This window comes from Bombus bifarius, unplaced genomic scaffold (assembly GCF_011952205.1).
Source record: "Bombus bifarius isolate JDL3187 unplaced genomic scaffold, Bbif_JDL3187 scf7180000008197, whole genome shotgun sequence".
Classification (NCBI taxonomy): Eukaryota; Metazoa; Arthropoda; class Insecta; order Hymenoptera; family Apidae; genus Bombus; species Bombus bifarius.
In genome coordinates, this window is record NW_022884504.1 from 87,671 (window position 1) to 112,796 (window position 25,126).

The following is a 25,126-nucleotide window of genomic DNA, read 5'->3' on the forward strand; positions in this document are numbered from 1 at the left end:
CTATTGTTTTTTTCTGATTGATCCGTAAAACGATATTTAGTATTAAAAATAAAAATTTTTCTACATTTCCTAGAAATTAATTGATACATATTTGTTTATTATATTTCCTCTATGTTCTTTTTATTTAGCTTCTCGTATTTTTTTCTAGTTCTTTTCTACTGGTTCACATCGTAAAATCTATTCAAACTAAATATAAGCGTAACTTTTCTTCTAAAAATATTGTATTTTCTGCTTATTCTCAATTCGAAAGATAGGGACTAAATACCACGTGATGTAACGCGCGTTGTATTCTTCGATTTGAAAATGAAGTAACGTTAGGATATCAAATAAAGCAGTCTTTAATATGGTTGTTGAGGTTAATGACGTATAATTCGAATTTGTCGATTTACTTTGATAGAAGTTAGTAACATCTACAAACATTGTTATAGTAGGGTCAAAACATCAATTATGATACAAATGACGTTTTGATGTTAATTTGAATTTAGCTAATGCGCATATATTGGAAAATATGTTAAATACAACGTATCCTTATGTGCTTATTTGTACTTGTATAACAATAACTAAGAATGAACAAGCAAAAAACACAACATATGTGAAAAACTATGAATGAGTATTATCGTTGTATTATATCAAACGATTCTGTTTGTTAACCAACAGTGATACAATTATTTGTCTGTGTTATACAATTTGGACGTGCAGTCATGAACGTTCAAGAATACGTTTGTGCCAATGACAAAATCAGTGACCGTTATAACGACGATGTTTATGGTCTCGTAACTCAATTGAGTAAGAACATATTACAGGCATATCGATCCTCCCACCGAAATGTACAGTTTACTTATGATCATGATATCAAAATAATTAAACACCTTCGAATCAAAGCTTTTGAAATATTACTGAAAAAATGTGATCGTTTGATCCCTAGCCAAGGTGATGTTAATACCTGATTATGCTAGATGTGTTTCATATATTTATTTAACTTTCAATTCAGCCTTTCTTTAATCTCATTCATATCCACAGATTATGAAGCACTTCAAAAAATAGATCCACTTTTAGAACTACAAAAGCATGCTTTTGCATTGAAATTGAAATTAAACCATTCATACAATGCTAGGATGTTAGAACATTTGTTGGAAAATCTTGAAGAATTCCCATGTGGTGAACTACCAGTATTTTCTATTTTGCAGCTACTAATGCAATTAAAAAATTGTAACATTAATCCTGAGCCATTAACGGTAGGATTTAAGCTTTTGTATTTGGAAAGAAGATGGATTTTTAGAATTTCATAAATGTATTAATGCATTTTATTACAATCTGTAGAATATATTTTATTTCGACAAAGCAAATCCTGCTTTTCCTGAAATCACATACAATAATAATAAAATACCGCCATTCCAAATATACCCAATGGAATGTTTCATATCATCGGATAAATTTGAAGCAACACTCGAAAGATATCCAGTTAAAAGAATTGCACCTACAAATATTATGAATGAATTCAATTTTTTGGATAATTCAATAAAGTCCAAAGCCATAGTTGGGGTTGAATCCATTGAGTAAATTATATAAATAATATTTTATCCTTATTTTCAAGTAGTCTTGTTGTATATATATATATATATATATGTGTGTGTGTTTTTTTCAGCATGTCTACTACATGTGATTTTATGTCCAATCATATATTTGATAAAATATCATCACATATGCTTTTATACCCAAACCAACAGTATACAATAAATTCAGAGCTTAATATACATATTTTACAAAATAATATGGTAAGATATAGATTTAAACTTTGTATTAAATATATGTTATGCAACAATTTAAGCTAAATATGAATTTTTAGATAAATGATGAATCTGTTTAAAATTTTTCTTCGGATGATTTATTTTGTAGATTGGAAGCAAGTGCGAAAATATATGCAGCTTTCCTGTGGAAAAAGGAGACACAACAAATTATTTGTATCTCCCTTTTATGCAGACAAATACAGATGAAAACGGAAGTATTATAGATACATGGAAAGTTTTAGATCAAAGTGTTAGCAATGAATCAGATAATACTATGAACGTTTGGAGTCATATATGGGATCAAATCAGTGTTACTAATACTCTACCAACTGTAAATCATCAAACATGGGAATGCTTTGGAGAGATACAATCTATTAAAGAATTGATGTTTATAACAGATACTCCAATTGCAGCAATACATCTAGAAAAAGTTAAGCAAATGAATGATTTATTTATAATCTCAGAAGAAGTAAGTAAATGTTATAAAACATACACATTGAATGTAATATAAATTATTTTCAGTATATAAATCCAAATATTCATTTTATCTTCAATAATTATTTCTTAAGTAAAATATATATTCAAGCATTTTGTTACTAATCATGTATTTCTTGTTTTTTCTTGTAGTTAATGAATTCTTCGCTTCTTTTGGAACAAGTGTCAACCAAAGAATTTATATGTGATGTAAAATCAATGTTGCTGGGAATAGAATCAAATTCCTTTGAGTATAGATGTGCTGTACGTGTTTTTATTAATTTTAATGTGAAGCAACAAAAAATCTTTTAAAAAAATTCGTTTTTTAAATTATTTATAAACAATTTTTTAGACAGGATTTATCTTACGAAGAAACATTAGTGTATATGGTATAAGTCCAGAATCAATAAAGAAGATTTGTCAGGAAGCTATTAATTGGGGTAATTGTTTTAAATTCTTGTGGAATCTAATTACGCACAAATCACAAGGTAACAAATTACCACAAGAAGGACTAATATTTAAGGTTTGTAACAAAATTGGATACAAAATTTAAAAAGCAAATAGACTGTAACATTTATACTATTATTATTTTATAGGCTCTATGTACAAATATCAAAGAATTATTGCTTTACTATCAAGCAGCACTAATAAGAATTTTTACACATGAAAAAGAATCAGAGGGAGTATTAAAAATATTTCAAAAAGTACGTTCTGTGGCTAAATTAATCACTAAAGTTGCTAAAGTTTGTGAACCTTACAAAGAAAATCAGTACATGTCCCGAGAAGGAAGTAGCATTCTTACTAGAATTTATAATGAAGCAATTAAAGTGACAGATGCCAAAATTGCTTTGGTATTTTATTCATTATTAAAATCTTGCTGTGAAGTTTATTTTCGGTACGTATTATAGAATATAATAAAAATGGTGTATCCGCGACACCAAGTGTTTTTCTATCGTCTTTATTACCATTTATCTGTATATTTTACTTCATTATGTAATCCGTTTACTTGCGAACATGGGATGTTGGATAGTATAATTAAATTGATTGCAACAGATTTTTACAGAAATGGATATTTGAAGGTATATGCGACGATATATATGGAGAATTTATGATAAAAACGCGTCCACAATATTTACGTAATAGAAGTCATAAATTTTGGACGAAAAGTTTTAGCATTTGCAATGATGAGGTGCCAGGTTTTTTGAATGATCTAGCTGAATCAATACTTCAATGTGGCAAAACAGTAAGACTTCTAAGAACTTGCGACTCCAAAGTAAGCATACTTGATATATCATATTGTAGTTAACTCTACTACAGACAGCGTATTGTACTGATCTCTGTATCATGAGAATTTAGAATCCAGTATGCCGTGTCTGTGTAACTGAGCAACCAGAAATAAAAGTTTGCTTAAGCATAATGTCGTTACACGAGCAGTCATCAAGATATCGAGAATATGAAAAGAAAGGTCAAGCTGCACTTGGTTCGGTACTTTCTCTTTCCACAGCTATCTTAAACCAGAAGCAGTTAGAAAAAGAAATGTCAAAAATAACTATACTTTCAGAACGTGATACATTATTGAAACTTCGTGGTAAGTGTACTTTTATTAGTAACTAAATTTATCTATAAGTAGATGCATTGTTGCTATGAACGTTAGTTGTCACAAAATTATTAGAAGACAAGGAAGAACCAGGGGACACAGTAACAACAGTAACACGAGTAAAACAAAATATTTTAACAAGTCCACAAGAACAAGTACTTACAAATAACTTACAATCAAATAAGGCTGAAGAAATTGAGTTATCAAACAAGATACAATTAGAAATCGAACAAGATAAAGAAGAAAGTAGAATAAAGGAAAGATCGAAATCCTTAGAACGGTATTAAAAATTAATAATTTGCTATATTATTAATATTCAAATCAAATTAAAAGTATAACATTATAATTTTAAACACTTACAGGACAATTGTTTGGAATTATTATGAAGGTTTAGCTAATGATATTAATAAACGATGTATTCGTTCACAATGGCGGAAGAAAAGAATGAAATTGTATAATGAAAGAGTGGATACATTAAGTAGAGCAAACCAAGAATCAAGGAACGAGTTTTTAAAAAAAACTGAAGGACATAATTGTGCAATAACTTCAGATTTTTTTTTAATTGAAACTCCAATCTCACTTGAAGATGAAAATAAGAATTATACGAATACATCTTATCAAACATCAAATGTAATGTCAATACCGTCTACTCAAATTAATCAAGATTCAAGGCAAAGTTCTTCACTTGAAAATTACGCACATAAGAGAATAATAACCAACAATAATGAGAAACACGAATTTCATAATTTCGAACATCTAGAAAGACTAAATACGAATCCGACCTCAAAAGTTTCGTCAAATAAAAATACAACAAATAAGCAAATGAATGAGATTTTAGAATGCCTATTAGTTCATCGCACACAGTCATCAGTAACAGAAAGACCCACTCTTTTAAACGTTATGAAAATCGATAATATTACAGAATCTCAAATTGACGGCGTATGCATGCGACCATTAGATTATAATATGACGCCAAATAACAACGAACTTGATATACGTCAAATCGAATTTACCTCTGTTACGCATGAAATAAATGAAACGGGTACTCGTTGCTCTCAAATTATAGCCATCACAAATAAAGAAAATGACTTAGAAACACCGATGTCATGTACAACGGATAATTTTACTACTTCATCAGTACAGAGCCCCATTTCAACATATAATTTAGAAGACCCATCTCCTTCGGAAATTTCATCTACAATAATATCATCGAGTTCGACTCAGTTAATTACGAAATCATCTCTTGCCATGAAAGGAGATTCAACATTTTCTGATTTATTTGAATTGGCTCGTGATGAAAAAAGTAATAATGCATCGTCAGTAGCTCCTTTGAGTATTACCGATGTCGAGATAATTGATCATATTTCTCTTCAGGCCTATTTAGAAAAGTCGATTCGTATTCCTCTCAACGTACAGAGCCGTCTCGTTAACAATGCTATTATCAAATACTTTTTGGAAGAAAACAACTTGCTCTCACATTTGCATAGTTTACGTAGTTATTTCTTTTTGCTAAATGGGGAATTTGCAAAGAGCTTAACAGATTCCCTGTATTCTCGTTTATATGAAATCTCAATACCTATCGAACTATTTAATTCCGCTACTTTGACTAATCTTCTAGAACGAGCACTCGTTAATTCGTTTAACAATGTTTATATTAATTCGGAACTTCTCAATCTCTCAGCAACGGACACACCAGCTCAATTACACGTAAATTTTTTATCTTACTCTGTCCTTCTTGTTATAAAATTATACTTTTTGGATATATATCGCAAAGTTTCATTTTCTTCAACGAAATCAATACATCTTACTTATGATGAAATCTTTACAGATATCAGATCCAGCTGCATTGGATTGTCTTACTCTCAACTATAAGATAAATTGGCCACTTAATATTATACTTGATGAGACAGTCATGCAACAATACAGTAAAGTATTTAAATTTCTAATAACAAGCGGTCGAGTTTCATGGGTGTTGCAAGAGGACTTTAATATTATGAAAAGAGAACGAAAAGCAATTACATCAGAACAGTATCATAAGGTATCATCACATCTTATGATTTTTTTTAGAAGTTCTAATGCAATTATTAATCTTAATTTGTTTTAGCTGCAGTTATATAGGCATTCAATGACACAATTTATGAATGCGTTGCATAATTATCTAACGTGTAGCGTGTTACACGCAAGTTGGGCTGAATTTGAAAAAGATCTGGAACATTCTTTAACTGTAGATCAAATTTATATGGCACATGTAAACTATATAAAACGCATATTATCAAGGTATTTTCTCTGAATTAAAGCGAAAAATATATACGAATGTAAAATGTATTAATTATTTTTAATGATTATTCTTTCCAGATGTATGCTGAATAGTCGTGGAGAAAAAGTACGCGTATGTTTAACCAATATATTTAAAGTCATTTTGAAATTTCATAACAGAATAAGATCTCAAAACTGGGTAATGAAATCTACAGGATACGTACATCCTAATTTTAAAAAACTGGAACAAATGTATCAAGCATTCTTTGAGTTACGAGCATATATGTCGCACGTTGCGTTTAAGTTAGCCACTAGCGGATACCAACCGCATTTAATGCATTTCCTAAATGCTCTTAATATAAATCCACTGTATGATTTAACCGCTAAAAGTTGTCGTAACACTGTAGGCTCTGCAGAGCCTTAATATAATACTATACAGCTTCTTTCCTTTCATTTCAAATTTAAGAATTTACTATGCCAATATCCTCACTGCTGTAATCTTTACATTTTTTGTTCTTCTCAAAGTTATTGTACATACAAATAATTAACAACAAACAAAAGATTTTTCATAAGTTTTTGAAATATATTCATAAGAGATTAATGATTGCTTTTGTTATCAGAATTGGAAAGAGTAAGGATAAATCATATGAAACAGCATTTTCGATAAAAATTATTACACAGCCGCAATCAATGGTTTATTTTTAGTAAGTACATTAACACAACGTGGACATAGATCATCTTCCTGACTTTCAGGATATCTCCTACAACGTTCGCACAACTTCTCCTGGATGTCGTATAGTTGGATTTGTGTTTCATTGATAGTATGATTTTCAATTAATGTAACCGACGAGAGTTGTAATATTTCACATAATTCAGACATTGATGGTTTTTGCTGGTCGTGAAGAAGCTACGTAAATAGAGAAAGTATAAGTCAGTGCACACATTCATATAATATCGAGTGTTCACTCAATAATATACAAAACATAACTTTAGTTTCTTTTGTATAAATAATACTCACAGAAAGCAAAACAAAATCATCTTTTGTAGCTTCTATAACGCCATATAATTTCCATGTAGTTTTATCAGCGACTTTTAAAACATTCTTTCTCAATCGAATTGCCGCATCTATGTATTGTGCGATTTTTGAATCATTCCATGACTCTGATATTTTATATTGCGTACAGTGCAATGGTATCGATGCTGTACATTATAATTAAGATTAAATTTAATTAATAAAAAAGTGTCTTGAAATCTCATATTTCTCATAGAAAAGGACTATAACATACTGATATTTTCGGGATGATATAGCCATGCTTCTTCTGCTAGATGAGGTAGAATTGGTGCAATAGATCTGATAAGAACATTCAGAATTTCTTTTATAACTTGCACAGCTGCAGTGCGCATCGAAGATGTTACCTCGTCACAATAAAGTCTATCTTTTATTATAGTACAGTAAAGACCTGATACATCATTTGTTATAAAATGCATAGTCGTTTTACCCGCATGATGATACTCATAGTTGTTATAATGTTGCTGCATCTAATGACATATTAGTTTGTAATATAATAATACAGTAATATGTTTAATTTCCTAATTGAAGAATAAGATCAAATTACCTGTTTATTATACGAATATAATAAGTACAACATGTATTTATCAATAATTCGATATTCAGGTTTGCAATTTATACCCGGATGATGATGTAAAGTACCCAGAAGGAAGCGCAGTATTAAACGAAGTTTGTTAACGCATGTTTTACATTCATCGAGTAAATTTTTTGAAACCAGCACTTGTGTATGTTGGGAACTGTGATTAGCTACCCACCATCTAGATGAAATGAAATTATTAATATGTTACCATTATACTATAAAATTAAATTTTAATACCTTAAAACATCGACACCGTACGCTGGATTTTTCTTCAAATTAGATCCACCTAGCAAAATTTCTTCTGGATTTATTACATTTCCTATTGATTTTGACATTTTTAAGCCTTTTTCATCGACTGCAAATCCATGTACAAATAAATCACTAAACAATAAAAAAATGCGTTTACATTGATACAGCCATTTTTTAAACATTTTATATTCGTTTTATTTACCTATAAGGTGGACATCCCTGTAAAGCTACAGATGTTATTAGGGATGATTGGAACCAACCATTGAATTGATCATATCCTTCTAAATAAAGATTTGCTTTTTTGTCTGGTAAAACCATTGACCATGAAATTCCGCTATCGAACCAAATGTCCATGATATCCTAAGAAGGATTTATGTTAATGAATGATATATTGAAACTTTACTTTCTTCAATCTTGAAAATTTAATGAAATTTACATTTCCTTTTACTATATCGTTCGGATCAATATTCAATTTTTTAATTATGTCTAATCCTATTAAATCTCTTACAGAATATTCCCACCAGCAATCAGTACCATATCGATCTATCGAATCGCATAAACGTTCAACTAATTCTCTAAAATGGAAAAATATAAAGAACAATAAGTAAAAGTGTATACTGTAAAGCCAGTATACTATAAATAACTATATATATATACACGTACTTACTTATTCGTAAATGCTAAGCCTGTTGTTTTGCTATATATTACAGGTATGGGTGTTCCCCAAGAACGTTGTCGCGAAATACACCAATACGGTCGATTCCTTATTCCAGCAAGTAAAGCATTCATAAAAGATGTACGATTACATTTAGGATATACATTCACATTCGCAAAGTTCTCCTTATGAAAATAATAAAGGGAACATACCCCTCGTTTTAGCGAAATTTTTTGATAATTTATCATAGAAAAATGTTGCAAAATGCTGACTTACAATAATTTTTTCCCTGATAGTATTTATATTAATGAACCATTGATGACTAGCACGAATAAGAACTGGTTGTTTTGTTCGCCAATCATACGGATAACTGTGTGTTAATGTTTCCACATGCAATATATCTCGAGCCAGGAGATTCATCACTTTATCAACTCCCTCTGTTAATACTTCTAATCCATAAAATTCTGGCCCAGCCTCTTCAGTGTACAGACCTTTAGAGTCTACCATGGATAACTATAGCATACCCCACGACATTATTAAATATTGATATTATATTTAGAATAATATCTAACATTGATATTATACTAATACTATTCGTTACAAACAAGAAAAAATTAGCTTACAATGGGAATTTTATTTTTGAGTGCAACTAGAAAATCTTCTGGACCATGTGCAGGAGCAGTATGAACTAAACCTGTTCCCTCATTTGTCGTAACGTGACTTGCAGCTAATAAAGGGCATTTTTGTTCAGTGAAAGGATGAAAGTACGTGCTGCCCTCCAATTCTTTGCCTAATAAAACATATATTATCTACTTATCTCCCTAACTCATCTATGTTAAATTTGAAATAAAAAAATGACAAGTAATATTTAAAAAATACTAATTAACTTTTCGAATTTACCTTCGAAGGATACTATTGGTTTCAAAGGACCAATCTTTGATTCAGTAGCTCCTAATAGTTCTTTAGCAACAATATATAAGTCTTTTTTATCATCTTCAGCAAGACAATATGTAGCATCTGAAGAGAAAGATATAGCTTGGTTAGCCACTAAACTCCATGATGTAGTGGTCCATATTAATGCATATACAGCATGATTTTTAAATGATTTTAACCTTTCTGGAATATCATTAATGCGTAGACGAACAGTCACAGCTTTACTTTGATGCTGTTGATTGTATTCTAATTCAGATTCAGCTAATGCTGTTCTATAATATAAGATATAAAGATAAAATTGTAAACTTCTAAAAAACTGAAATTAAGTTATTCCGTCTTGAATATTTTACCTTGAAGAAGGAGACCAATAAACTGGCATGAAATCTCTAAATATAATATCTTTCTCATACAATTTTATAAATTGATGAAGTTCATTTTTCATATATGATGAGTGACTGGTAAAATAACATTCAGATTCACTCCAATTGGCTGTCACACCCCATGACTGAAAAGCTTGTTTCTGTCTAGCAATAGCTTCTTCAGCATAATTACGGGCTGAATGTACATAAAAAAAGAAAAAAGTAATAATACAATAAATAGAAAGATTTAATATTAAATATTGATTATATATCATATCATATGAACTAATAATGGAAGAAATTTATGATCTAAAAACCTATAAATTATACCTTTTTTCCTAATCTCTAAAGGATCATTTTCACTTTCATAACCTTTAATAGCCTTTAACTCAATTGGTAATCCATGACAATCCCAACCGGGTACATAATGAATTCGATTTCCATTCATAATCTTATGTCTTAATGTTACATCCTTCAAAATCTGTAAGAATCCATTAAAACAGCTAGAGAAATGCATAATCTAGAAAAGGAATTATTGCAAAAAAACAAAACCTTATTGATAACATGTCCCATATGAGGAATTCCATTTGCATAAGGAGGCCCATCGTGTAAAACAAAATCTGGCCCTGAAAGATTTTTCTTTTGCCACTCGTACAATTCAGAAAAACCACACTTCTATAATGATATAATTAGAAGAATAAATATTTAAATAAACAATAGAATACTTAAGAATATAATGACTTACTTCAGTTAAGCGTTTATCTGCCTCTATTCGTGCTTTCCCATTAAGTTGTACAGGAAATTCGGTTCGTGGAAGCAGAACAGTTTCTGTATATTTTTGTTGTCCTTTTGATGTAATTTTGGTATTTTTCTTAACACTACCGGCTACTTCGTCACTTGTTTTCCTTAGAACTTGATTTGTAACTAATGTTCGGTTAATAAGTAATCTGTACATATCTACTGAATTTTATTTTGTAGATACAATCATATATTTCGTTAGATAAATACTGCTTTTCTTGAACATTCAAATCAGATCACTAACTTTCGATGTATATTATTATAAACATTTTTAATTGTAAAGATATGATTTTTCTGATAAAAAATAGACGAGACACGTAATATTAAACTGAATACCATTTAATTATTCTTATTATTATTACATACCCGGTATCGCCAACATACATAAGGAACGGAATGTATTCTCAGTTATTAAGATTAATACCTGCTCTATTATTTTCCCTTAAGTTCTAAAATGACTATTTTATTATTTTTGTTTCTACGTGATTAGAATTTAATATTCGCTAGAAGTAAAGTTTCGGAGAAATTTTCGAAAGAGAAAGTAATATTTTCAAGTGCAGAACGCAAGGGATTTAAGTGTAACATAGGTAGGTTAGTTCGTTCTGGTTTGTCCCCGGCCGATCCAATTTCAATCTTGCGTTTGGTTATTATTAATGGAATATGGCTACGGTTTTCGAAAGTTCGTTCTTATCGAATAGAGCACATCGTGTTGAGGAACGATATGAAGAATCGGCAAACACTTTTGGCAAATGTGACTGTACTAGCTATAGCTATCTTGCATTGAGCGTTATTCTGTTTATGATTGGGACAGCTATTACTATTTTTTCTTTGGACGATATCGTAGGCGGACACATATTTTTTAAACTTGGTCACATGTGGCTTATTGGTCCAATATTTATTTGTTCTGGACTAATGGTAGCTGTCAAATGTATGCTTTACCTGCGACGAAAGTCCGTTATACAGATGATATTTCATCAACGACAATTGTTCAGAGTAAGTAACTGTTCTTTTCCAATTTTTTTGATATTTGAATAGTTTTTGATTAATTAATTTCATACGTCCTTGATTTTTATAACATTCACATAAATTATACGTTATATATTATTAGCTATGTCATAAAGCAATTATTAGAAAAGTACCGATTCTCGAAAAGTATATATTGTGTATGTTTGCACGTTTTGCACAATTTTCGATGTGTGATCAAATAAAGATCATCCGAATATTAAAATACATACAAAATAGTAAATACATTTGGGTTACAAATGTAGTTAAGATATACAATCGGTGACAAAAATAAATGGATAAGTAGTGGAGATGGGCACCAATGAAGTTTCGTTAGATACGGTTTCTTTACACGAAAATGTAAATATTAATTTCAATTATTCAATAAATAATGTACATACGTTACGGATATATAATGAATAAAACTTAAATATATAACACTTATACATTCAATTAAACTTCATTGATACCTATACTTCCATTACCTGCCAAATTATTTTTATCTTCAAATGTATTAAATTCAATGAAAATAAACAAATTTATTGGTGAATAGTTCAAAATTATTTAATCGTTGAATATAGCATTTACAGGAATTGAGCGGTGCTCGTGGTATCGAACGTATTGACATACAAACTCCAGGTCCACCCTCTTACGAAGCAATCGCTCAAGAAATTTGCAATGAATTACCTCCGCCTTCTTATGCAGAGGCGGTAGCGCTTGTACGCAAAACTATCGAAAGCAGTAAGAATCTTTCGTTCTCTTATAAAAGTTTATTATTAACACTATAGCGTTTGTCTTTCTTTTACACTTTAGATACCAAATCAAATAGTGCAAGTGTTTCTTGCGATAGCATCGCTATTGACCAAAACGTCAGGTGTAAACCTTGAAACGATATCTTTTTTCGATTGAAAGACGGTCGCAACAAAAACTGTAAATTATACTTTTGAATTATGAACTATTGTTCATTTTTATTATATACGTTTATTACATTGAACGTACTTTTTTTATTACAAAAGAAATATTATCGCACGTTCTACCCGTTAAGGGTTAAAGGGGAAAGAAGGGTGTACTCGATACTCATTGTCTGTTATTTTATCAGAATGTCGGTATCAGCAAAATGTCGGATAACTGTTTGATGAATAAAATGCAATTCGCACAATAGTCCAATTGATAAGAGAATATTTCTATAAGTGAAATATTCGAGTTATTATATGTAGAAATTTAATTCAATGAGATCACTATATATAAGTTTTTTTTTTTACTATATAAATCTTTTGTGAACATAATACAAATTATATATATATAAATTTTTACACTATCTTTTATGTATAATATAACGAATTTTACAAATTGAGAAGAAGTTACAATAGCGTGATAGATATTATTTGTTAAAACATATTCATACAATGTTAAAAATATGACGAATAACATGGTCATAAGTATTATTGAAACCTATAATGGACAATAATAAAATATTGCCGCAATTTGGGGAAGTTGTTTTATCCTACAAATTATTTATTTGAACTTGATACTCGCAGAAAAAACTGGCGTATTTTTGTGTATTGGACGGTTATAATAAATAATGAAAACGAGAAGAAGATATTGAATTTTACTGTTAATAAAATTTGTAAGAGCAATTTGAATGTACATTTACGATGTATTACTTAATGAAAAAGCGAATAAAAAAAAGATGTTTTATACTTCGCATAATGTTTATTTTACGATCTAGTACACGCGTTAAAAACAGATTGAAAGGAGCTCGTTAAATGCTTTCTTTAGGTCGCACATACAAGCTGTATAATTGTTTATGTGTAATAGTTTCGTACAAATAATTTTTATAAAGGATCTAGTAAAGAAGAAATTTGAAGAAAAAGAGAGTATAGTGTAAAGAAAGGAGGGAAAAAGAGGCAGAGAATAAGGGAGAAAGAGAAAGGAGAAATTCATCTTTCAGGATTGAGCTACGGCCAACATTTCTTCTTGGTGAATAAGATGAGTTGTGTGATTGACAAGGCTCATTAATTTTGATAAAGATGCAGCCCAGGCATCCAAAAGAGCAGCTGGTTCTTGGGTTCCTGTGAAACGAACTACACCGGCTGGTCGATCTGTACGAGCATTTATCACGCCAGTTTCTACTAAACTGCATAGACATGCTTCAGTTTCTTCAACTGGTAAATCCAATAATTCTGCCATGCGAGTTAGTGTAATTTTTGTGTAATATTTTGCCATAATCCTAATGTTCTAAACGTTAAAGGAGATAGAATAAATATTCAATGCAAATACGTCAATATGAAATGAAACGATTCTGAGGTTTCAAACTCACATGTTCAACGACGCGATTTCGGAGATCAGCCCATCGCTTACGACCTTCTTCAGTCCAAGTACTAAAAACTTCCGTAGCTTTAAGGTCCTTTTCATAAATTTCACACAGTCCTGACCATTTTATTAGTTCTGGATTTACAAAAAGACGTAACAGTTCTCTAAAAAAAATTAAGCAAATAAAAACTGACTGTCAGTATAGAAAATAGAAGGTTCTATGCACATATTTAAATATTTTTGTCAAAAGCAAACAAGTAATACTTGTATGTTGGTATTTCATCTAGAAGCTTGTCATTAAGCAGCCTATGGGTCAAATCAGCTTGTTCTGGTTCATGTGGTGCAAGTACAAGATAAAGAACAGCACGTGAAAGAGCGGCGTGTCTTTTTTCAGGATCATCTCTAATAGCTGGAGTTTCCAACACTGCTCGATTATGTCTACATAATTCTAAATGCCAGCCTTCATGCCGGGCCAATTCCATCATTAGACTGAAATAAACAAAATTTTTTAAGCAATAAGTTTCAGTTTCATACTCGTTTAGATAGTTTAATAATAGTATACTTACTCATAATATTTCAATTTGAGAGTCTGAGTTTCTTCATCATTTTCATCACTAAAGAATTTAACATTAATTTTCTTTGCTATTATTTGTGTACGCATAAAATCTTTTTTTGCTAAACATAATCGCATTTGCTCTAGGATAAGAGATGCTTTCTCCAAACGTGACATGGTACCATATGTTTCAACCTAGAACAGGTGGTATAGTATGATATTATGTTTCAATGTTTAATTGTCTAATATGTTTCTGAGAAATTCATACCTGTAATTCCAGCATAACAGCTGCTGCACCTGAGATATCTCCATCCTCTTCTTTGATTTTTGCCAAGCGATGGGTAAGCCTTGCTCTTTCAACTTCTACGTATATCTTCAACAACAGAATTATATTGATTTTTCAGAATGTTTAAAAATACAACTTAAAACAATCACAGGGCTCAAATCCTTTACCTTTCCTTCAGTTACAGTGCGCAATGTCTCTATTAACTTTATTTTGGTCTCTTTATCAGGCATTTTATCTACGTAGGTGCAACATTCCTGAACCATTTTTGTAACAGCTCGTTTTAACTGAGAACGTCTTTTGGACAACAACACTATATGTTCATTTAGAACAGCCCAGTTCTTTGCTTCTAAACAAATTTGAACAATAGCCACAAGGATCCGTGATGTAGATGTCATATCTGCACTCTAAAAAATACCCAGCATTATTTTCATTATTTGCATACTATAATCAAACATGATTATATAGTTACATATAGTAATATTTTAAAAGCTTAACTGTTCGTGTTAATTTTTCTAATGCTAATAATTGATCCAAAGCATCATGTAGCTTTCCTTCATGTGCTAGTTTTTTACATTCTGGTATTTTTATATCGCAGTTGCTGCTATAATCCACCTCCATTTTCACAATTTTATTACAATTCAAATCTCTCGACCTTTATTCAAAGAGGATCATCAATTAAATAATTTAACATTAGAAGTATAAATATATTAGATATGTAAAAATATTAATCTTACCTTGATTGAAATATCAATTCCTCCAACTATTCCAACAAAACCGACACGGTTAATTTTAGCAAATAATCGCTCTTTATTTAAAGTTTTATATATTTTCTTTTTATTTATCTCTCTTTATCCAAATATACTAGAGGGGTATCTTTACATATAATTTTATATGTATAATTCACATAAATCTAATATTTCTCTTATTCCACATGACTCAAAACTGATTGTCATCCACCATTTGTAAAATAGCACTAACAAATGTTAAACTTAAACGAACTCGAACTCATAGGTATATTTCTATAGGGACTGCTGCTTTAGTCCAAGATCATGATCTCACACTGCTAGTAATTATGGCGCCACGTGTATGGGAAGTCATTCACTCTTTTCATTTACTGTGAAAATATATTTTTTTTCCACAGTAATTATATAGGAAAAATAAAATAATAGCAAGAGTAGTTCAGTATTGATATTATACTTTATTAGGACTAGAAAATAAAATAATTTGTTGTTTCGAATTCGTCCCCAAAACATAAGATTATTTTAAAGCTTCACGCACTTGTCTTAACATCAATGTAAATCGCAATTACTTATCATGAGATTCGAATTTCCCTAGATGCAGTACAAATATGACAACATTCAATTTTTGATACCAGCATATTAGCAAATATTAGTGTTCTAATTTGCTGAAATTATTAAGAAAAGACAATACTAAGAAACGATACGTTTGCCTTAATATATTTGTCTTATACACATATTTATTTTGATAAAGAATTAATATATCATGGATCTGAGTCCCTGTGTGACATACCAAAGTGAATATTTATAAAATCCAATAAAAATTATTAAGTCTGTGAAACATGTTTTGTGCATGAAAATTATTCATTTCACTGAAATAATTTAAGATAACGTTAAGACATTTACTTTTTACTCGATTGAAGATTGCCTTTATGTAATTTATCTTTTATGGCAATTTTATACTTTATTTCAATCTTGCATAGTTTGGTTAGGTCCCAATGACACGATCTTTCTTTCTTGACAAACGTTTAAAATTGTAATCAAACATACATAATGTCCGAGAAGGAAGGAAATGATGTGACTATAACTGAAAAATCTGAGGAAATGGGAGAAACTTTAACAAATGAAGATACGCCTGCTAATCTTGAAACAATACCTTCGGAAACACCATTAGTACGAAATGGAGTTCAAGTTGCTTCAAAGGATAGAGCAAAAAGTAAAAGACTTGCTATTTGCAGAGGAGATATAATATTAAATTTAAACTTAACAAGCTCAGAGTCAGTGCAAAATGATTATCTTATTTGTATTTGACCAATTTTTCAGTTGATATTTTGTTGAAAGCAACTGGGAACGCACCGATAATGAAACAAAAGAAATGGTCTGTCAGTCAAGATTATTGCATTGGTCGAATTTCCGATTTTATCAGAAGATACCTTAAATTAGATTCGAATGAAAAACTGGTAAGTGTTAAGTAAGGGTTATATCTATTCTAGAATTTGTAATGTTTTACATATATAAATACATTTTTTCCTTTGCTAGTTTCTTTATGTAAATCAAACATTTGCGCCTGCACCAGATCAGGTAGTAAAAAACTTGTATGATTGTTATGGTGCAGATGGAAAATTAATACTTCACTATTGTAAAAGCCAAGCTTGGGGTTAAGTGTTGTTTCGAAATACAATAATTTTATGAATTATCACATAAATGTATTACAATCATTTTAATACTTTCATCATCATTTACTTTCTTAGCTATTATATATAAACTCTATTTAATAAGTATTCAATGAGTATTTCAAATTTAATCATGGGATAATATAACAGATTTTATGAAATATCAGAAAATAAGGTGAAGATACTGTAAAATATTGATTATAACTGTTACTATAAATATAGAAAATGATCTATTTTTGTTATTTGCTTCCTAATCCTTTTTGTTTCCTCTTTCTTGTTGAAAAATAATTATACAAAAAATAAGGATAATAAAATAAGTTAAAAAAAAATAAGTTAAATAAAGAATAGATGATTTATTCTTAAAAAAGAACATTTATAAAAAAAATTGTTCTTTCTCTCTATCATCATTTGTATGCATTGAATCGTTTTGTACTAACAGGTTTTATGTGAAATACGATTTGGTTTATGGTAGTGTAGAACAATTCAATGATATTGTTCACACAAAGAAGTGAAATATTTCGCTTTAAAAATAAGACATAATCGAATCTTTTACGTGATTATGTGAATCTTTCTGTGTGGAATCATAGTCATCGAATCTATCGACAATTAATTTTGATTTATTGTGAGATATTCGAGTAATTGATGAATGTGTATTGCAGTTTATGTAGTGTATTATTTACAATTTGGTTCACACATGTCGTCCGTTTTCGATGGGCAAGGTACTGATGTTGGTTCTAGCGTGTGTTGTTTGGTATCGTCTTTAATCGGTGTAATCGATGATTCCGAAAAGGGGTATTCCCAAAGCATTATAGCACCGTCTGCACTTGCCGTAACAATAAATTTATTGTTTGGAGCAAAGACACAACGAGTAACAGCAGCAGCGTGTGCAAGACCCAAACGAATAGTACTAGCGGTACGATATTCCCATAGTTTTACAATAGAATCTTCTGATCCAGTGAGAAAATATTGTCCGTCATGACTAATACTTATAGTATTTAAGGTCCCCGCCATCGAACCTTCAATTTCCCGAACCAATGAACCATCCAATGTTTCCCAATAAGCTATTTTGCGATCTGTACCACATGTTAAAATTTGAACGCCGGTAGGAACAAAACATGTTGCCATATACATTGTGCTTCCACTCAGCATGAACTTCCTCGTGAAATTTCTACAGAAAAAAATGAGTAAAATCGCGTATTGTAATAATAGTTATAAGAGTTATCATAATTTGAATTCTTTGTTAATGTTGAAGTCTTTTGTGTACAGGGTGTATAAAAAGTGTAAAATTTATTGTAGTGTGATTCTACACTCCAGGATCGGCGAAGATTTGTAAAAAAAGTTCGTGCAAAATTGACCTTAAGCATGATTTTTAAGGTCAACATTTTTTTGGTTACACAGTGGTACTCCACCTCACCATAGCTGATCGGTATACCAATTTTTAAACAAAATCTTTTGAACAAGACGGATAGGACATAGACCTGTTCTTCACATACGGCCTCCTTGTTCATAAGATTTGACGGCAACGGATCTTTTTCTTTTAACGGATTACGTCCGTTACAACTTACGTAAACAACTACAACATCCGATTCAATGTGGTTTTTGTCATACAGAATCAATACATAATCGTGGGGAGGAACTGACGGAGATATAGAAATGCAAGTTCGGGGCTATTTAAATAGACAGTAAGAGAAAAAGAAATAAAGGAAGATATAGAATATATAATGGTGAATCTAGAGCATCTACGTGTAACAGTAGGTGCTATGCTTTGGTGGTATATCACTGTAGTATGTAAGCACATTGTGAATAAAGCTGGTTTAAGAATTTTAAAACTTTAACATTTTTTTCCGGGAGAAGAAGTTATTTGCGACCCATGGTTCCTTTGAAATTTTTGTTGTTTGCGACGAATAGAATGTGCTACAATAAAAAAGGCTTTGACCTTGACAATCATACTCAGTCAATTTTGCATGAACCTTTTTTTACTTACTTTTTATACACTCTGTACATTAGTTCACAATCTTTTGATTAAATTGTACCAAGTATCCAAATATGCATGATAGTTTAGGTTTATAATTTTTATGGTTGCCGGATTATTACCTTAAATCCCATAATATACATGTACCATCTGTGCTAGAACTGATCAAACTCTTGTTATCAGGTGAAACGTGTAATGACGTTATTGGACCTCTGTGTTCTTTTAGGACTTGCAATAAATGTCGTAATTCAGATTTTGCATTCCATATTCGCACCTAAACGAAGGTGTGCGTTTCAATAAACCGAAATTGAAACATTTCTCCAACAAAGAACAACAATGAGCGTTCTAATTCGAAAATTTAAGGGGGTATAAAGTTTGTATACCTGTCCATCACAACCACCGCTAATCAGTTTATCGTCATCTTTGGTAATAGTGATTGTTGACACAGATTTTGTGTGAGCGCAATTAATTTCGAATAGTAGTTTTCCGCCATTCAAAGCAAATCCTCTTATCGTGCCATCGTTCCAAGCTTCCTCCAATAGATTAACGCAAATTAAATTATGCACGATACGTGGCAACGTACAGTAATGAACAAAAATATTGGCAGAAATCGAATTTTCCTGTGAAATCTTATGAAATCTGAATTTTAATTACCTACTGTATAATCGATACAACAGTCGTTCCAGAACTGTTTTAGAAATAAATAACAATATTTTGTAAATAAATAAAAAGCGATATAACAAATCGTAACCGAAACAGAAATTTTAATTCCTTATAAGAATTATGCTGCTTCTCATATTTTATAAAAAAGTTGAGTAAAGGATCGTATTTTGTACAAATTCACCTAGAGTACAAGTTCACGAAATGAGTTTGTCTGCGTCAATACTTTTGTTCGTCACTGTATGCTATTAACTTACCCGATATTATAGAACCACCATTACTATTGAAACATATACTGGAACAAGTAAAATTTGACACGGTGATTCGGAGTAATTCTTTTTGGGTGGCCAACTTCCATATTCGTATGTCATTTTTACTAGCGGTTGCAAATATCTCTGAACTATTGCTACAAAAATAATAGGATTTTTATGCACTTTATTTCCTCTTTGTATTTTTTATAAAATACAGATGAGATGATTTAAAACCAAAGAGATGGTTCACTATGGCATTAAAAAATAAGGTCCATATAATGTAAATAATCCCAAGTTGTATAAAAGTATCATTTAGAGGCTATAAAAATTAACTGCTAAGGGAACTATATAAGTAAATTGAAGGCAAATGGACGCAAGCGATTTTTTCTGCGATATAACTGTAGTATAAATTCAACCTACTATTAGTGACAAGACACTGTTGTTGTGTGTGCATTATTAGACTTTATTTTTACCTCGTAAAATGTTATAGATTGTTTATCTTCTGCTGTAATAGATCATTGTCGAATATGACAGGTTGTAAAGATAAGCCTAATGCAAATCTAAAACTATCTCAGTTATTTATATCTGCAATAAACACATTTTCTAGCATTAGCACGGTTTTAGAATATGTTGCTTCGCATTTTACGTTACTTTTTTTTCAGAACGTTGCTTATGAAAAAGTTGTTGATATTAAAATGGTGTAAGTTGTTTCCCCAAATCTCTATACTCAAACTAAAAGATGAAACTCATTAAAAATTTGTGTATATGTCAAACAAAGAATATGATTTAATTTTTATAGACACCTCATCTGCAACTTTTTAATATTTCTGAATTTTAAGTATAATTTGCTCGACATAAGGAAAGTATCAGTTACATCCCTGCGGTTTTAAGTATCTCAAATAAAAGTAGTTTGTTAAATGTGGAAACAAATGATTTACCTTGGAAATGCTAAATCATATATCGAACTGGTGTGACAAGTGACGATTAAACGCATCTGAAAGCTTGATAATTCGATCTCATAAATCTCACATAATGCGGTTCCTACTAATACCAAATTATTTTGATAGCGGATCATGGACGTTACCATGGCACACACATTCGTTGTGCGATACTATGCAACAAAGAAAATTATTTTTTTAAATATTGTTATTTGTTGTGCTCTGTTGTGGTTTCTTGATATAGAGAATTCATATTAGATATTGCATATGACGTAGACACAATGGTAATGAATGCATTAAGAATAAGATACAATAATATACATGCGGTAGCGGATGTGGAATGATTGAAACCAATATAACCAATAAATAGAATTTAAATATTGAAGTTGCTTCCTTATTGCTGTAAAGCCTTAAATTTTTATTTTACATATGGTACATACATATACACAAGAAAATATAATATACATGTTTGTGAGAAATTATGTATACTCACTGCTACTATAGCGGGTATGATTAGTGACTTGTTCGTTTTATTTGCATTAAGTTTTGAGTCTTTCCTTATTTCAATTAATTCGACTGTTCCATCGCCAGTACCTACGATTAACTTGTCTTTCTTTAAAAGCAACAAGTTTTTCACACCACCTGGATATACTTTTATGTGAAGTCCATTTGCGTTCCTCATGCGTGCTCCCTTGTTCGTTGGTATCTTCGAGTAACATCCTATCATTACGGGATATTTAGTTCCTTCCTCGGATTCTTCTATGTTTAGCCTATTCGAAAGAAACAAAACTTTTCAATTATTTTATGGGCAAAGGTAAAGAAAGGCAATTAATCATTCTCTAGTTAAAACTTAACACGCCTCTCAGGTGCAAAAGGTTAAAATTATTATCATCGATATCATCAAACGAGTAACCTTGCTTTTATGATATCGCCAGATGTTGTTCCGCAATAAACATTTTCATCGTTCTCATCTATAACTGCACAGTTAATCGAACGTTTGATCTTTCCAACTTTTATATCTGTCCCATATAACTTTTGATCCTTTGAGTTGATACGCCATAATTTAAGATTCCTGTCGCCGCCAGTGATAAAACTTGTTTTACAAATGTTAGCTCGTGCAATTATTATAATATTTCCACATGTTTCGTTTCCAGCAGAAGTACCTGTACAATGTGTAACAGTATAATATGAGTACCACTCACAGAACTTACGGACATAAATTATCTCATTAAAGACGTAAGTGCGTTAACGCTTTTTTCGGTTAATTTAGATACTTCAATCCTGTTTGCAAGATTACAGTTATGAAAGATTTTTTCAAAATTTGCTTCATATTTTATTTATCACTATTTCTTCACCTAGATTTATCATGCTATGAAGCTTAAAGAAATTGGAGTATTATTAAGCACAGTAATAAAAATTATTTTTTTTTATAATTGTAAAAATATTTTTTGTGGCTTTGATTTATGTAATGAACTTTTATACCTGTAATTCTAATATATTTGTAATATCTTATTGCTAAGTATCTATTATTCAAATGTATTTTTTACCTTGAGGAAGTAATATAGATATGTGCTTTAGTTACGTTTTATGATAATGTTGTATTTACATAACTTTTATCTATTTCTTTGCTGTTTAATCTTTGATGTGTTAAAATACATATATACATATGTAGAAACAGAGAGAGAGAGAGAGAGAGGGAGAGAGGGAGATATCTACCACAAAGAGGAGTTCCATTTTCAATATCCCATATTATGATACGACCATCATCTCTGCCTCCGAGACTAATAAGATACTGTCCATTTTCCGTAAAACACACGTCTTCGACTCTAACTTTGTGCATTTCATAGTTAGATTTCATTTTACGATTTCTATAATCCCATATTATAACCATTGCCTTGAATAAAGTATTCGATCTCTCTTAGTTAATTTTGAAGTTAATGAAATTGATACATTGTAAATTTTTATACTTCTATGGAAAATATAAAGATGTAAAAATAGTATGCATATATATAATATGCAAAGTACATAAACTATTACATATATTTCTATCTAGATTTATTATATTTAAAGAAATATATGAATATAAAAAAATACTAATTTACACAAATATCCGCAGTCTGGAAATTAACTATTCAATCCAGTTTAAATGAATCTACCTTAAAACCATGATGGTTTATTTGGCCGGAAGCTATCAGATCGCCTGAAGATGAAATACATAAAGCGGAAACGAAATTCTTATGTCCAGTAAGAAAGAATTGTTCACCCGTTTTTACATGTTTGATAGTAATTTTGTTACCCATTGGATACACAAGGTGTTCTCCATCAGGATGTAATCGTAAACCGTTTCTTATTACACCTACAAATAAACATGATATTCAGACTGTAATTTTTATGGTAAATGAAAGAATAATGTTCGTGATATATTACCAAACACAAACTCTAGACCTTCATAAACGATAAATGACACAAAAATATCATAGCAAATAGCAGAAGAAAGCTTAAAACATATACATATACCTATTTCTTTTATATGCATATATACACGTATAAAGTTTTTGGATTACATGACACTGTGACAAATGTGATCAGTCAATTTTATTACATATATTGTGTATATGAGTGTATGCGGGTGTGTTTACACATATGCTGTACATACATATATACTATATGATTATGATAAAGTTCTTTTTATATTGGAAATTCAATAAATTCTCATTATTGCGAAATGATTGTAATTACTAACCGTCAAATGCTATTATTCCGAATATTTCAAGTTCTTTTAGGGACATAATGAAATATAATATTATAATAACTCGAGTCGACTTTTATTATAATCAACTGATAGCTTGTAATACACGAACTCTTCCTAACAGCATAAGAATTGCGTCGCCATGGCAATCACAACAGGTGTAAGTAATAACGAATATCGAAATAGTTATCAATGAACATAACTAATACGTACTATACATATAATTACAGTTTATAGTAAAAGAAATAAGACGTAAGAGGTAAAATTAAAAAAAAGATAGATGGAAATTTAAGAAAAAACACGTTTAAAAAGTAGTGAATAAAATTTTCAGTTTTTAATTTTTCATCGCCGCTGTTGTCTTCATGATTACTTTTTATAATTTGATGATATTCTTATTAATGAAAATAACAAAAGTTGGTAATATCGAAAACTAGCATGGAAAAATATCGATAATAGAATCACAGATGGACTACTGAACAGACGTGACATCTTACGGCTTGCGGAACTTTGCGTCAGATGTTTTGAAATATATACTAATCGTTCAAAATTTGAAACAAATCTGAAAATGTACATATTCTCTGCAAACATATATTTAGTAAAAAACTATTACAGTCAGTCAGACCATTATAATCAGACCATCTTTTAGAATAATATGTAAAATAGTATTTTGCCTTTATTGGTAATTGGTAAAATATCGTTTCTGAAGGTAATATTGTACACTCAATACATCCTTATTTGCCCGTTATTATTATAATTAGTTTCGTAATTTCTTGGTATTTGATTTTTTCCTTCTTGAAAAAACCTAGTGATGAAATTGCAGTTAATGGTAAGAATATTCCAGAATTATTGCGATATTTATACGATAATGATCCGTAAATTAAAAATATTACCATAGAAGTAAAAATATATAAAACAATTTTTTTTAAAGTATAATACGTTGATTCTGTCATCTATTCCAGGTGAAAGACTCTTTATTTGGTTGGTTTTTTGTCCCTAAAAGACAGTCTAAAACTCTAAGTGAAAATGAAAACTTTAACCGATACACATTGTTACATGCAAATAGCCATACTTAAAAAGAAAATAAATTTAGTTTGCAAATATTATGGAAAGGAAACATTTGATATTACACTGAATTGTAATAATAAAAAATAAACTGCAAAGGGATTGAATTCGATTCACAAGAATAAAAATAAAAATGTAACATAATAATCATAGCATTAACAATTTCGAAGATG

At 30.3% G+C, this 25,126-nt stretch overlaps 6 protein-coding genes across 8 annotated transcripts; 3 read left to right on the plus strand and 3 right to left on the minus strand.

The window, feature by feature from the left end:
• Window positions 1-164: 164 nt before the first annotated feature.
• Window positions 165-6,567, plus strand: LOC117209963 (gamma-tubulin complex component 6). 3 transcript variants are annotated; one of them, XM_033452454.1, is made up of 15 exons: window positions 165-930; window positions 1,021-1,235; window positions 1,321-1,556; window positions 1,646-1,775; window positions 1,897-2,256; window positions 2,415-2,525; window positions 2,614-2,784; window positions 2,858-3,156; window positions 3,315-3,534; window positions 3,618-3,849; window positions 3,937-4,138; window positions 4,221-5,565; window positions 5,687-5,896; window positions 5,963-6,135; window positions 6,214-6,567. In XM_033452454.1, exons 1-15 carry the CDS (start codon window positions 702-704, stop codon window positions 6,536-6,538), a joined length of 4,458 nt encoding a protein of 1,485 aa, XP_033308345.1. In that variant the 5' UTR covers window positions 165-701; the 3' UTR covers window positions 6,539-6,567. The 3 variants fall into 3 exon arrangements, with proteins under 3 accessions (XP_033308345.1, XP_033308346.1, XP_033308344.1); XM_033452455.1 differs by having other exon boundaries at window positions 1,897-2,217; window positions 3,934-4,138; XM_033452453.1 differs by having other exon boundaries at window positions 166-930; window positions 3,934-4,138.
• Window positions 6,568-6,771: 204 nt separating this feature from the next.
• LOC117209964 (isoleucine--tRNA ligase, mitochondrial) lies at window positions 6,772-11,061 on the minus strand. The gene is made up of 15 exons (XM_033452456.1): window positions 10,705-11,061; window positions 10,512-10,634; window positions 10,290-10,440; window positions 9,951-10,155; window positions 9,568-9,872; window positions 9,291-9,457; window positions 8,944-9,180; window positions 8,680-8,852; window positions 8,449-8,587; window positions 8,215-8,372; window positions 8,001-8,144; window positions 7,731-7,941; window positions 7,401-7,653; window positions 7,133-7,314; window positions 6,772-7,021 (listed from the first exon to the last, which is right to left on the minus strand). The coding sequence occupies exons 1-15, from the start codon at window positions 10,912-10,914 to the stop codon at window positions 6,788-6,790; spliced, it is 2,892 nt and encodes a 963-aa protein (XP_033308347.1). The 5' UTR covers window positions 10,915-11,061; the 3' UTR covers window positions 6,772-6,787.
• A 325-nt stretch (window positions 11,062-11,386) lies between these two features.
• Window positions 11,387-12,920, plus strand: LOC117209970. The gene is made up of 3 exons (XM_033452463.1): window positions 11,387-11,750; window positions 12,341-12,500; window positions 12,573-12,920. The coding sequence occupies exons 1-3, from the start codon at window positions 11,418-11,420 to the stop codon at window positions 12,644-12,646; spliced, it is 567 nt and encodes a 188-aa protein (XP_033308354.1). The 5' UTR covers window positions 11,387-11,417; the 3' UTR covers window positions 12,647-12,920.
• A 519-nt stretch (window positions 12,921-13,439) lies between these two features.
• Window positions 13,440-15,913, minus strand: LOC117209969 (26S proteasome non-ATPase regulatory subunit 12). Its single transcript, XM_033452461.1, has 8 exons — window positions 15,646-15,913; window positions 15,407-15,563; window positions 15,079-15,315; window positions 14,894-14,998; window positions 14,639-14,820; window positions 14,337-14,561; window positions 14,080-14,236; window positions 13,440-13,997 (listed from the first exon to the last, which is right to left on the minus strand). The coding sequence occupies exons 2-8, from the start codon at window positions 15,527-15,529 to the stop codon at window positions 13,707-13,709; spliced, it is 1,320 nt and encodes a 439-aa protein (XP_033308352.1). The 5' UTR covers window positions 15,530-15,563; window positions 15,646-15,913; the 3' UTR covers window positions 13,440-13,706.
• Window positions 15,914-16,183: 270 nt separating this feature from the next.
• LOC117209972 (autophagy protein 12-like) lies at window positions 16,184-17,372 on the plus strand. The gene is made up of 3 exons (XM_033452465.1): window positions 16,184-16,864; window positions 16,972-17,108; window positions 17,188-17,372. Exons 1-3 carry the CDS (start codon window positions 16,702-16,704, stop codon window positions 17,308-17,310), a joined length of 423 nt encoding a protein of 140 aa, XP_033308356.1. The 5' UTR covers window positions 16,184-16,701; the 3' UTR covers window positions 17,311-17,372.
• Window positions 17,373-17,918: 546 nt separating this feature from the next.
• On the minus strand, window positions 17,919-23,946 carry LOC117209965 (cilia- and flagella-associated protein 52). Its single transcript, XM_033452457.1, has 10 exons — window positions 23,886-23,946; window positions 23,299-23,498; window positions 22,859-23,036; window positions 22,056-22,305; window positions 21,636-21,912; window positions 21,143-21,315; window positions 20,211-20,359; window positions 19,677-19,822; window positions 19,416-19,567; window positions 17,919-18,489 (listed from the first exon to the last, which is right to left on the minus strand). The coding sequence occupies exons 1-10, from the start codon at window positions 23,929-23,931 to the stop codon at window positions 17,994-17,996; spliced, it is 2,067 nt and encodes a 688-aa protein (XP_033308348.1). The 5' UTR covers window positions 23,932-23,946; the 3' UTR covers window positions 17,919-17,993.
• Between the last annotated feature and the right edge of the window lie 1,180 nt (window positions 23,947-25,126).